Raw genomic sequence first — 14,767 nt, forward strand, 5'->3', positions numbered from 1 at the left:
CAAATTTGAAAGTTTAGAAATCAAGAACGTTAACTGATATGATTTTGAAAACCTTTATACTTCTCTACCGTTGGACGAAATTTATACTAGTTTAATGCAACTCCCACAACTTTTTCCTGACATGCTAAGCATCCTCTGAATTGAAAGATGACAAACTTACCTGCAATGTGCATTATTTCATAATTACATTAAATTCAATGATAAGATCTTCCAGCAGGTGAAAGGAATTCCAAGGGGAGAAAACAGTTCCACACAAATATGTAATCTATTTCTTTTTGCTAATGAATATAAATTCCAACTTAGTTTAAATAACAATGAATTAAATTTATTTGTAAATACATTCAGATACATTAATGATATTATAAGTTTCAATAATAATTCTGCTTTTGAAAAATTCAAAATTTACCCAGATAGTTTAACACGTAATAGAACTAATACGAATCAAGATAATATTGAATACCTAGACCTGCTCATAATTAAACATAACAAAAATAAATTACATGATAAAAGGAGGACATTCCAGTTTGAAACTATTAAACTAATTAATTGGAACTCTAATATCTCTAAAAAAGTAATAGGTAACACTTTTTATAACCAAATAATTAGAATTAAAAATATATGCACTGAAATAGAAGATTTAAAGGAAGAAATAATAAAACTAATTAATGTTCAAGTTAATAACCAGGTCCTAAAAATTTTATTAAATTCTATATTAAAAAGGCAAGTATTAGCATTTCTTTTTAATTTTTTAACTCTTTATGGTATAATAATATTACCTTAAACCTTAACTGGAGGGTAACGGAGGATTTTGAAGAGTTAAGGGATTATTTGCAAATATATTTTGTAAAAATGTATATTTTATCAATACTGGATTCTTTCCTTTTACTAATGAAGGGCCAACTCTTTTCAAAAGTCTCATCCGGAATTAAGTGAAGATTCTTATCTACTTTTTCTAATTTCCTTACCTTTGGCCAGTATTTAGTTAAAGTTTTGATTGAACTTGTAACTTCAGTTTTAAATAATGCAGTCTAGTACAAAAAATTTCTTACAATAATTCTCTATTTCAATTCGTAATTTTCTTTTCCAATTCCAATTCAATTTAAATTTATTCAATTCAATTAAATATTTATTCGAATTCAATTAAATTATTTATTCGAATTTTTATTTTTACTAATTTTTTTTTTTCAAATTCTCTTTAGTTGTTTACAACTTTTATTTTCACAAGCATTAGCAGTGCATATTTTTTACTTTTTACACTTTTTAACAATGACTCAAAGTTGGCAACATTTTTGCACACTAACAAGCATTTTACATTTCACATTTTTGAATTTACAACATGGTTTTTACAATAACTCTCACAGGTAGCAGCTTTACACTCAACTTTAGACTGTATTAGAGACCTCTATTTTTACAGTTAGCAGTACAAACTACTCAACTAGTTTAGCAAATGCTGGCACAGCTCAGAAATTCAAATATGTATCTAGGTAAGTTAAATTAAAACTTGCTATTTACTAGCCTTTTTATTATTATTTGTATTTTTAATATTTTAATTGTTGAATATAGTTTACTTTAGATTTACATGCATAATTCATGTTGGGGAAGTTTCCTGTAGGCAAGAGTTTCTAAATTACTTTGGTTTTTTAAAAAAATTAGTTTTCTACTCTTAATTGATTTTTAATAAATTTAATTAATTACTGTAGTCATTTACTTGTTTTTTTCTCAAAATTCCACTGTTTAAATTTCTAAATTTCTTTTCTTTTCTTTTCTTTTTTTTTTTTTTTTTAAATTTTACTTTTACCCTTGCCTATATGGATGACGAAACACGAATTGAGTAATTGAAGAGTTAGGTTTGGGGAAAACTTCACCCTTGATAAGTCTGTCTCCTTCCTGCTCAACAATTATTCACTTATGCAATTTTTAGGAATAATAAATTTAATCTTTTGGAATAATATATTTTTCATGGTTTTAGAAAGTTCAATTAATTTACATATTCTCTTAGAATTTAAATGATATTTTAAATTAGTTCACAGCAATAATAATTATTATTATTTCTTTGCAATTAAAATTTCTTAAGTAAATTTTTTATTCTAATTTTATATTTGCTTTATACGAATAGAGAATATTTGTTATATATATATATATATATATATATATATATATACATACACACACACACACACACACACACACCATTGATAGATGTATTATATATACCACTGATAGGCGTAGATATAGATACACAACAATGTCGACACTGTTGTCTATATATGTATATATATATATATATTTAAAGATATTAGGGCTATTTCTCAGTTATAAGATAAATATGACTCAGTTTGCCACGGAAAGAACCTCGACTAAAATTAACTATTACTAGACAGACTGGCTGTTATCAAATGCTTTGTCTTATTTAATAAGAAAAGCTGCCAATTTTCGAGCTGAAAAAATGTTCCGCTGCTAATGTATTTTCTTGTATTCTATTATTAGAAGCGAGTGGTTGCTTTTAATTCCACTTATGAGTGTTAATACTTCACGTGTGAAATATTCGAGCTCTATGCATTTTTAAAGATTTTGTGATTTAAAACTGTAAGACAATGGCATACGAAAAGAGCATGCATGTGACGATTAGAATATCATTTACTTCGTTATAAGACGAAGCAAGAAGAGCTAAAAAAATATGAGTTCTGAAGCTCTTTTGAACCTTAATGTCCGATTTTACAGTTTCTGAGAAAGAAACATTTCATTATATTTTTTACTCTTTGCGATCTTCAAAGAAAATTTACTGATATGTTTAAACTATTAGTCATACCTGCAATGAGCTGACATTTCTGGTATTCTAGTACTTCCCTAATGCTTGGATCAAGAACTCCAGTGTCTCTTTTTGGATGAACAGGATTCAATGATTTTGCTTTCTTAAACTTATCAGACTCTCCATTTTCATCACTCTCTTTCTAAAAAAAAGAAGAAATACATTCTTGCTTTATTCACAAACTTGGATATATTTCTAAGACGTATACATAACGTCATCAATGAACTAAAGCCACATTTAATATAGCTTCATTAACTTTTAACAGGTGAAGGTACATAATTTATATTTTAAACTTATTTACTTGTTTTACATATTATTCAGGCAAATTATGAAATCAATCGAAACTTTTTGAGTTATATTAGAGAAATATTCTTAAAATTTAAAACTCTTTAAGCAGTTATAAGTTAGATTTCATTAAACACTTAACATACATCTTCTCGAAATATGCTGTAAGAAAAGATAATTTTATTCATGAGATAGAGATTTTAATAAAAATATTGTCTTATTTTTTGTGGATGGGCATTGATTTTATACTTGAAAGTTCAAACTGTAGTAAGCGAAGACACTATGTATTCGTTTGTGCAGTTATAATACATGTATACATAGCTGTGATAAAACTGAAAATAAAGACCAATAATTCAATTAAAAATAAATAGTTTAAATACACGAATTCAATTAAATTAAAAAAGCGATTTCACATTACCTCGAATTTAATGACATTAAAAGATGTTTTTACGTTGTTTTGAGAATTGACACTATGATTTTAGTTGTTAATGGTGACTGGCTATTATGCCGATAGTCGCGGATTCAGGTTTAATCTAAAGCTTGTTGCTTGCTTTGTCTCTGAATGTGTTCTCGAAGGCAAAAGAGTGAAATGAGTGAGGGTTAGGCTACCGCTTGGAGAATGCCAAATCGGCAAGTCCTTGGCTGTTGAGAGGAGTGCATTTTGCCGACAGAAGATTAATTTCAATAATTCAAAATTTTGAAGGCTAAATTAAGTTAATTTTTAGTTTGCAAGTTTCGAATTATTTATTCATAAGCTTTCTATCAGCCACTTACAAATGATAAGAAATTAAGAAACAGAGAATATCTCTTAGTTTAGAGATGATAGATCTACCTTCGACGCTGAGACATTCCATACTGGATTTCCAGATGATATATCAGTTTATGCAGCAGGAATAAAGTATAAATGAACTCCTCTTGAAATTATTAAATAACCGCACATAACTATTGCCATTTCTTTTATTAAAACCTTTTGTTTACTCTTCTGTTACGATCTAATTATAGTAAGAATAGAATTTAGGCCAAGACTCACAGAGATAGCCAAATTTTATACGAACTACTTTTTGTGGATTTGCATTTTACAAACTCTAGGTGGAGATCTTCAATTTCCGGTTGCTTCTAAAGTGTAAAATGGCGGGATGTTCTGATTATTATTAAATAAACTGTTTAACATATCAACATGATGGTACCCCACCAGTGGCCGAATGGTTAAAACTTCGGAATGCTAAGAGTTTGACTCGAACTCTACCAACACATGCTGACTGCATGTTTGATTTTCGCGGCTTTCCCCATGTGTGATGTGGATATCAGCCAGCTGCCTTTAGAAAGTCCCCGACGACAGCATCCCTTCTAACCAGACTGGCCTAATTTTCTTTGATATTCAAATAACCCAACCACTTAATCGTAGTAATAAAACCCCAACAGTGAAGATCAAGGTGGCGATATCAGTAAGTTCAAAGAAACCACTGAAGTTAGGACCTTGGTGGAATATCCACGCCAAGATCTAAATAAAATTGAAAAGTTCATATTATTGGGGAAAAGTGCGAAAAATACGTATCTCTTCCCAAAAAGAATGAATGTAAATTTTCAAGATAGATTGAAAAGGAGAAAACGAGATTTTTAGAATATAAGCATGAGAAAAGAATAATCCACTTGCACTAGTGCTTGGAAAAGCAAATTCATATACTGCAAGCATCAGAAATATATACACAGGGATTTTATGTGTAACATGATGTCCCCGACGACAGCATCCCTTCTAACCAGACTGGCCTAATTTTCTTTGATATTCAAATAACCCAACCACTTAATCGTAGTAATAAAACCCCAACAGTGAAGATCAAGGTGGCGATATCAGTAAGTTCAAAGAAACCACTGAAGTTAGGACCTTGGTGGAATATCCACGCCAAGATCTAAATAAAATTGAAAAGTTCATATTATTGGGGAAAAGTGCGAAAAATACGTATCTCTTCCCAAAAAGAATGAATGTAAATTTTCAAGATAGATTGAAAAGGAGAAAACGAGATTTTTAGAATATAAGCATGAGAAAAGAATAATCCACTTGCACTAGTGCTTGGAAAAGCAAATTCATATACTGCAAGCATCAGAAATATATACACAGGGATTTTATGTGTAACATGATGTATACACACTTCATTATGCAAGTTGCCCCATAAATCTGAATCTACAAGTTTCACCTTTCTGTAATCTTTCATCAGGCCCAGTGGTGTCAAAAAGTGTTCTGGTTCAGCGAATTCTGGTGGATCTCATGAAAGGTTGAGTAGCGTCTTCATCTGTGTAATGCAACATAGCAGAAGACATTTTGAAGGTAGTTTGTAAATCGTTTCTCTTTATACATTTTGTTACCAAAGATTCAGAGTATAAAAGCAAAGTGCTTTGACTATTTAAGATGAAAAATAAGTATTAAGCAAAAATATGATTAAAGATAATCATATAATATTGATGGCAAATTATATGAGATTCGAAGAGTTAAAAACAAGATAATAATAAAAATAAATAAATTTTTTGTTAGTAATGCATTTCATTAATATTTGTCTAGTAATCTCACTGCGTTGATCACGGCTCGGACGAGGGTGAGGCAGGTGAGGCACTTGCCTCAGGTGAACAAATAGAAGGGGCGCCAAATTAGCTATTCGATCAAAAATGCAGAAATTTATTTTTAGAACTTATGATTTTTAACTTAATTTTGGAATACATCAGTGAATATTAAAAGAACTTTGCGTTGTAAACAATGCAGCTAGATCCATTATTTGTCAAAAAATGATCAAGCTACATATTTTCCTTGTTTGGCTCATAGTATAAATTTAGTATGCAAAATGCCGTTTCAACAAATTCAAGTATGCTAATATTTTTTGGCACTGTACAAAGGATTTATAACTTTTTTGTATCTTCAAGGAGTAGATGGGATGCACTTATGTCCGTTTTGAAAACAACGGTAAAAGGTCATACGGATACACAATGGTCATCAAGAGATAATGCTGTTAAAGAATTAGATCTACAAATAACATAAGTATATAGATTATTGAAAGATATTGCTTAAAATCACAAATCTTTGAAATAGGCTGAAAATAACAGCATTTTGAAACAAATCAATTTAAAATTTTTATGTTTGTTATCTGCGTGAAATTTAATAATGCAAGAAATCGAAAAAGTAAATAATGCCTTGCAGTCAAAAACTATAACTGTCTATAAAGCCGCACTCTTAACAGAGGGACTATGTCTTTCATCGCAGGAAATGAAAGAAAATATTTCTCAATGCATTTTTGAAAAATGTAAAACTTCAGCTTTAGATTTGAATATATCATCAGAATTTGAAGAGAAACGAAAACGAAAAGTTAATTAATCAAATTGTGAGGAATCAATTGATATAAATTTTAGTTTTTCAGAAAAATATATTTTTATAGAAATTAAAGAAGTGTTCGACGTTTTAATTTCATAATTGAAATGGCGATACGAAACGTTAAATGAAATCTGTTCCGATTTTCAATTTCTAACTGGTGAACAATTTGTAAGACTTAGTGTAATTCTCAGTTACTGTAGAAAGTGACGAATCTTAAGAACTAGTTAGCGAATAATCGCTTAAGTTCGTGTGACAAAAAACAACAAGATGGAAGAGTAACTAACCCTATATTATTCCAATAAGATTTAACAAAACTCCGTCTTGGAGTGTACAATCAAAGCCGACACTTGGGCTTGAACTTAAGAGACTAAGAATTAAACTGAAACTAAGATTAACTAAAGAAATATAGTCGAAGCTATCAAGTTTCTAATGCAGTTGGCCCCTTAAAAACCAGATGACTGAAAAGCAATCAAGGGCCTTAGTAAGGTCGGTCGTAATAACAGCTTACAGAGAGAGAGTGGCCAAAAGGCAGACGCGCGTCAATCAGAAACTCTGATTCTCTCTTACTCTGCAAGTAAACCTCGCGGTTTAAATACCGCTCCTCCTCATTAAATATTCAAAAAGATTCCAAAACTATGTTCTGGCCGGAAGTAGTAAGTTGAAATTAAGAATTTGACAGGAAAGGAACCCTAACTTAAAATTTAACTGTTAATAAAATTAACATAATTCTTACATATTAATAACATTAGATTTAAGTAATTTAAAGGCATCAGCTTATAACTTAGCACTTAAATATCCGAATGATATGAACGCTGAAAAAATTCAGTCAAAAATATCTAGTTTTAAAAACTATGCTATTTCAATAATTCCGGACACAAAAGCAGCTAAAAGCTTAGAAATAATTAACAATTATAATTTAGTTCAATCCTATCCGAATTTGGAAGCAGTGTTAAGAATTTCTTTAACGTTGCCAGTTACTATAGCTAGTGGAGGAAAAAGCTTTATCAAACTTAAAATAATAAAGGATTATATGAGATCTTCACTACGCCAAGAGAAACTTTCAAACATGGTCATTCTCTCTATAGAACATGAGTTAAGTAACCAAATAGATTTTGAAAAAAATATTGATGAATGTGTTTCTTTAAAAGCAAGAAAAATTAAATCATAAATATGTTTGAAAAGCTTATGCCATAAATTTTTGAGCAGATATTTTACTTGTACTACTTAATATTACTTGCCATTTTCAAAAAAGATATTTTTAATGTTTTCCCTTTCAAAATAGTTAATCATTACATATGTTTCATTTTGTGGAATATACAGTTATAATTAAATATTATTTTAAGATTTATTGTATTTTCACTTGAAATAGTTACTTTTAATGAACATAAAATGTATATAAATATAGTTACTTTGTTTTACATATAGAATTATATGTATATATGTGCAATCATGCATATATATATTCAAAATAAAAGGAATTAAAAGTAAATTAAAAATCCTATGACTTGTATATTTTGTGCGTTTTTGTATAATGTTATATTTTCAAACATAATTTAGTATTATTTAGTTATTCTCCCCCACACACAAATAGGTAAATAAATAATTTTGCATTGTATACAGGGGGGCGCACATTTACTGCTTTACCTCAGGTGAAAAAATATGTAGGTACGGCTCTGGGATTGATACACCGTGTTCGCAAAAGTCCTTACACGGCCTTTAGTTTTGAAACCGATGGCCGCACTTCCCCTTCGTTATATCAATTAAGACAAAGAATTCCACTCCTGTACAACAAAAAATTGACCGAGATATTTGATATTAAAATAAAAAATCCTATTCAGGGACCATACGAAAATTGAAGAACGAAATGTTTGCATTTATACGTAAGTAAAAATAAGATATCGTTTAGAAAAAGGTTTCTGATGTTACGATATTGCCTAACGAGCATTTCTATGCAAATTATTGAGAAAAATATAGATCAATAGAATTTGTTTGAAAAATGGAGATCTTATTCACATAATCTTATAGAATTCGCGTTCACATAGTCTTATAGAAAGCACTGGCAAGCTTCAATATTTGCATAGAGACAATTCATAATATTATTTGCAATAATTAAAAATTAAAAATATTTTTCATTTAATGAATTTTTTTTACCGTTACCAGATTATGATTCTAAAGTAATAAAACTTCACAAAAATACTAATAACGCGTTTTTAGACTTTGAAAACTCATAAACTATTCATGTGAAAATTCTGTCGGCACAAGAAATCTAATAAAATTCTAAAATAAACACACTAGTACATTACAAAACAGTATCATTGAGTACATTTAAGGAGGAATTTAAGGGGGATTTATTTTAATTTGTTTACTTTGCGATCTTTTAATGCAAACTGAATATCACGTCAAAAATCGCAGGCTTTAAAATAAAAAATTTGAGTTAATTATTTAGCACGGGAGTCAAATATTTTGTGTTTTAATTTTTTTAACGAGTACAAAACTTTCCTAAGCATACTTATAGTGACCGGAAGAACGTGCAGAAGGCTAGATTTCGCAACATTTACAAAACTGAAATTAATCTTTAAATTTAAAAATGCCCAAACATGTATCTTTGAGTCATTTAAAGTAATATTTTTGTAACTGGAAGTATGACCAACCATTACGAAAATAAAGGCCCGGGTAAGGAAATTTGTGACCACAGTGCACAATAATATCATAATATATTATCAATATAAAATTCGTTTATAGGTTTACATTAAAATACCAGTGAATTTTGATTTTCATTCATAACATTATTATTGCTTCTAGCACATTTACCATTAATACTTTAATAATACTTTATCGTAAAAAAGGTTGATTAATTGGAAATGTTTCATATTTCCAAATGACAAATGTGTACATAACATTTTCCAGCACGTTTAAAAATCGCAAAGAAATAATGAAAATTGACAACTTCCGGGTGAAAAAAAGCATGGTTGTAAAACAAAACCGATCGTTTCAAAAACACAAAAAAAATTAACTGCGTTGCGTCGCTTGGTGATTTAAAAGATGCTTTTTGCAATATGGTTAATCAGTGAACACCTAGTTTTTGCCACAAGTCATTGCTCTTTTGATAGTGGAAACCATTACTTTGCTGCCAAGCAGCGAAACTGCACTTGAATAATTAATTTACAGTAAAGGTTACTATCCTTTGTTCCTGATTCATTTACGATAGGTATTCAGCGTAAAATTCTGTCATTTATCGGAGTGAGAAAAAAATTATTATGTCATTTTATGCATTGCACTTTAAACGCATATTTTCATACAGCATTTTCCGATCTTTCCGTTTGACACATATTTTATACTTTGTGTATAACTTACTTTGATGGCTCTGACAGCATTTTACTCCTTTTTCTTTACATAATTTATGAAAGATTGATGTAATTCTAATGCAAAAGTTAGAAAAACAAAGAGGAAAAAAAAACCGGTTCAAATTTTGTTTTTTATAGATTAATAATTCTACAGTGGGGAAACCAATAAAATTATTAAAAGTAAACATTGTCTTTCTGTATTCTTTATTTTTTTTCTAACTGAAGTGAATCAGAGTGTGAATTTTTGCGTGTTCTCTGATGTTAGATTACTGTTATTCAACCTCTTAAGGGTTTTCTAAACCTCAAGTCATATTCAACTTTCCTACATTTTTCAGGCATGTTTCTTTGCCAATTTTCTTTTGTCTATATTTCACATATGTCTTTCTATATCAATATTCATTCGTCTAGATTTCTCAGACGTATTTCTTTTCCAATAATCCCCTTTTAAATCGGGTTTTTGCGTTGAAAACGTTATAAGGTATTTCTCCCGCCTTCTTAGCGAGCCTTCGTGGTGTAGTGGTCAGCACACGCAGCGCGTAACTGAGAGGTCCGCGGTTCGATTCCCGGCGAAGGCGGTTGCTAATTTTTCATCTCTCTTGCTTCCAAAAAATCCTAATGTCTCTACAGTGGCGCCCGAACTAAAAGGGGTACCTGTAAGAAAATCTCCGTAAAACAGTAGACAAAACCCGTAGACCTGTATAGGTACCCGTAGTCCCAATCACGTAAAAACCAGTAGACAAAAATCCATAAACAAAACCAATAAAATTAATTATACTGGTATCCATACACAGAATATCTGTAAAAAACAACATACAAAAATATAACCGTAGATCAAATCTCCATGAAAACTAGTAATTATAAGTATAAACCAGCAGAAGTACACAATTATCACTGATGAAATATACAGAACTATATGGGGGGAAGCATGTAAAATAATTTTAAATAAAATTCAATGAGAATCAACTTAATAAAATTTTAAACAACTCGAAGCTTATAGGCCTCTGTTTTTCTCTATGAATGTCTGTTCTAATGTATTACAAAACATTTATACAAATTCTTTTATAAAATTTTAAAATCCCTCAACATAATATAAACAAAACATCAACATAAAATAGAATACACTTAATAATACACTAAATATAATAAATTTCAACTAATCCGATTCTCAATACACATTTTGGGAATTAAAGAAATAATCCCGTAACCTGCAATATACATTATCTTATTCCGTATCCCACTTTTAGTGCTATGTAATCTCCCACGGACTTTATATAAGTAAAATCTATACTATAACATACACTGAAGTGACAAAAGTCATGGGATACCTCCTAATATTTTGTCGGTCCTCCTTTTGCCCGGCGAAGTGCAGCAACTCGATGTGGCATGGACTCAACAATTCCCCTGCAGGAATATTGAGCCATGCTGCCTCTATAGACGTCCATTATTGTGAAAGTGTTGACGGTGCAGGGTTTTGGGCACGAACTGACCTCTCGATGATAATCCATAAATGTTCGATGGGATTCATGTCGGGAGATCTAGGTGGCCAGATCATTCGCTGGAATTGTCCAGAATGTTCTTCTAACCAATCGCGAACAATTGTGGCCCGGTGACATGGCGCATTGTCATCCATAAAAATCCCATCGTTGTTTGAGTACATGAAGTCCATGAATGGCTGTAAGTGATCTCCAAGTAGCTGAAGGTATCCCTTTCCAGTCAATGATCGGTTCAGTTGCACCAGAGGACCGAGTCCATGCCATTATGTAACCACCACCAGCTTGAACAGTACCTTGTTGACAACTTGGGTCCATGGCTTCGTGGGGTCTGCGCCATACTCAAACCCTACCATCAGCTCTTACCAACTGAAATCGTGACTCAACTGACCAAGCCACGGTTTTCCATTCGTTTAGGGACCAACCGATATGCTCACGAGCCCACGAGAGTCGCGATGTCGTGCTGTCAGTAAAGGCAATCGAGTCGGTCTTCTGCTGGCATAGCCCAAGGAAGACAAATTTCACCGCACTGTCTTATCGGACACGTCCCTCGTACGTCCCACATTGATTTCTGCGGTTATTTGACGCAGTGTTGCTTGTCTGTGATCATTGACAACGCTACGCAGACGTCGCTGGTCTCGGTCGTTAAGTGCAGGTGGTCGGCCCCTGCGCTGTCCATGGTGGGATGTTATGCTTGAAATTAGATACTCTCGGCACACTCTTGACACTGTGGATCTCGGAATGTTGAATTCCCTAACGATATCCGAGATGGAATGACCCATGCGTCTAGCTCCAACTACCATTCCGCGTTCAAAGTCTGTTAATTCTCGTCGTGCGGCCATAATCACGTCAAAGCGTCTTGACATGAATAACTTGAACACAAATGAAAGCCTTGTCAAAGCACTTCGCATTTATAAATTTTCTACGCGATTCTACTGCTATCTGTATATTTGCATATTGCTATCCCATGACTTTTGTCACTTCAGTGTATATATTTATAGAAAATGTAGTTCTCTATGTAAAAATGCCTATTTATTGACTATGTACTGCAAAAATTCTATCCCTGTGAATAAGTATAAATATAGTCATACTCATGATCACTGCGGAAAAAAAAGGGGGACAGTTCTATTTCTCTCGTTCTACTGTGCCGATTGACGAAATTAAATTTGCGTTTTTCATGTCTCGAAAGCGCGACTTAGGATATGTATTAGATTTATATATAGCATTGTTCTAATATACGTATTTTGACACAAAATCGGACTTTTCTGAAAAGACATGCCAAATTTTTTCAATATTTCACTTCTAAGACTCATATTACGCTAAGCTGCTAAGTTTTGTAAAAATCGCAGGAGTAGTTTTTAAAAAATTAGCTCTCAAAATTGCAGCTCCTCAATGCTAATTGAGTTTGGTATATATTTGTAAATATATCTTTTTTTATTAAATCTATTTGAGTCTCCCTTTCACATTTCGAAATTTAGGTTCATTCCAAATAACATTCGTCCATTTTTTTATCATTTATTTCTAAAATTTGTATTTTTAAATAATTTTTATAATTTTTTCGAAAACCATTTTTAATTATAACCTATATAAGTTTTACCATCATCTTAAAGTACATGAATTTCTAAGCATACCTGCAAAAAATTAGAATTTTTTATTCAAGATTTCCGAAAATATACGTGAATTTACAAATTGGCGCATTTTGAAATTTGGCATATTTTTTTAAAGCGATAATAACATCAAATGTGGTTTAGGCACATTGTTAAAATTATTTGAATGTAGAAACGATGTGACTTTTTTCCGCTCATCCACAATGTAAAAAGGTAAGAAAGATATGACTTTTCCCCCTTCCTGCACAATGGAAGGGAAAAGAAAATAAGTTGTCATATATTATGAAGTTCGCCAAGTGAAGTATTCTTGGCGCAACTGAAGAAAATGCGCCAAGTTAAATTTTTGAATTTCTCCGTAAATTTCGCACTAAATTTTACAAAATTTAATATTTAGGCATAATTTGGGTGGTAAAATCGAACTATGGAAAAACATTGGTATGCTATTTCAGAAAAAGTCCCCTTTTGTGCCCAAATACCTATGTTAAAGCAATGCTATATATAAATCTAATATATAGCTTAAGTCGCGTTTACGAGTCATGAAAAACGCATTTGAATTTCGTCAATCGGCCCAGCAGAACAAGAGATATAGAACTGTACTTTTTTTTTTTTTTTTTTTTTGCACAGTGTACATGTATAATAAGTAGCTATTTATGAAATAACTAAATTAATAAACTAAATTTCTATGTAGTAAAATATAAAAATACCAATCAAAAAGTGCTGAGCATTTCCTGTATTTACACTGCCGAATGAAATTTACATAGTGTAGTAATTAGCAGTGTAAATAAATCTTCTACGCAGCTTTATATTAAAATAAATGTCATTCCAATTAAGCAAATGCAGCAAATATAGTCACATTTGCTTATAAACACTTTATTTATTTAATAATAGCTATACAAACAGATGAATTTAGTGCAAAAAATTGTAATTGCTATTCCCGCAATATACCTAATGTAAGAACATAATGTTTAAATATTGCTCTAACTATATTTGAAAGTAATTCTAAAATTGTGCTGTTGCAAGACTCATGACTTGAAAATCTTTGGCTTTAATTGTCTTGCAAAACCTTTCATTACTTTTCTAAAATTCATACCAACGTAAAAATTATTACACGTAAATCAAATAATTATTCAGTGAAACTCTTCCAAAACACAATTTACTCCACAATTCCAGATAATGGCAGTTTCTTTTATCAATGACAGAGCTATCAGTGATTTTAAGTACTGTTATTTAATTATGTTCATGACAAATGTGTCACTGTCAGAGGTTATCATCTAAAAAAATAACCACTATAAAAGGTTTCACTTCGCGTATTCAAATAAAGAATTTATATTTCTATTGTATACTACCATAATCAGCATATTTAGTATTAGATAAACTCTATTAATTAGTCACTCTATTTCAGAAGAAATTTATGAAAAAAAACCATTTGAAATTTTCTTCATGTAACTAATAATGATGAAAATTAAAATATGCATAATAATTTTTTATTATATATGTTCTAAAAAATTGGCACAAAATATTTAATGTGACAATGTGGTTCTAATCTCATACTTGTACAGAAATGGACCAAAAAGAAAAACAAATGTAAACAGTGTGAGCTACCATACGGTCGTCTAAATTTTCACACGATGCTTTAAAAAAGCGAGAAAGATTCCTTGGCTTCCAGATCTTGCTTAACTCATTCAATAACTAATACTCTTACTAAATATTTAAATGTTTGCTTCATTTAAAAGAAACTTACCTTTTTGTTCGGCGAAATATAATTAGAACTTTTTAAGATACAAAAAAGTATTCCTTCTGCCCAACCACATTACATTAGTACTAGTCGGAAAATTCAAAACTGAATCATGCAAGAGCTTTTTTAATTTTAAGTCTGC

At 30.9% G+C, this 14,767-nt stretch overlaps 1 protein-coding gene across 1 annotated transcript in view; it reads right to left on the reverse strand.

The window, feature by feature from the left end:
- Positions 1–14,767, reverse strand: part of LOC118190618 (uncharacterized) — a 106,547-nt gene that overhangs the window by 29,458 nt on the left and 62,322 nt on the right. The window contains exon 4 of the mRNA XM_035361370.2: positions 2,810–2,951. Coding sequence (XP_035217261.1) covers positions 2,810–2,951 — 142 coding nt within the window. The remainder of the gene's footprint in view (positions 1–2,809; positions 2,952–14,767) is intronic.

The sequence above is a fragment of the Stegodyphus dumicola genome, chromosome X2, assembly GCF_044657685.1.
Source record: "Stegodyphus dumicola isolate Sdum_Otavi_A_Nest chromosome X2, ASM4465768v1".
In the NCBI taxonomy this organism is placed as follows: domain Eukaryota; kingdom Metazoa; phylum Arthropoda; class Arachnida; order Araneae; family Eresidae; genus Stegodyphus; species Stegodyphus dumicola.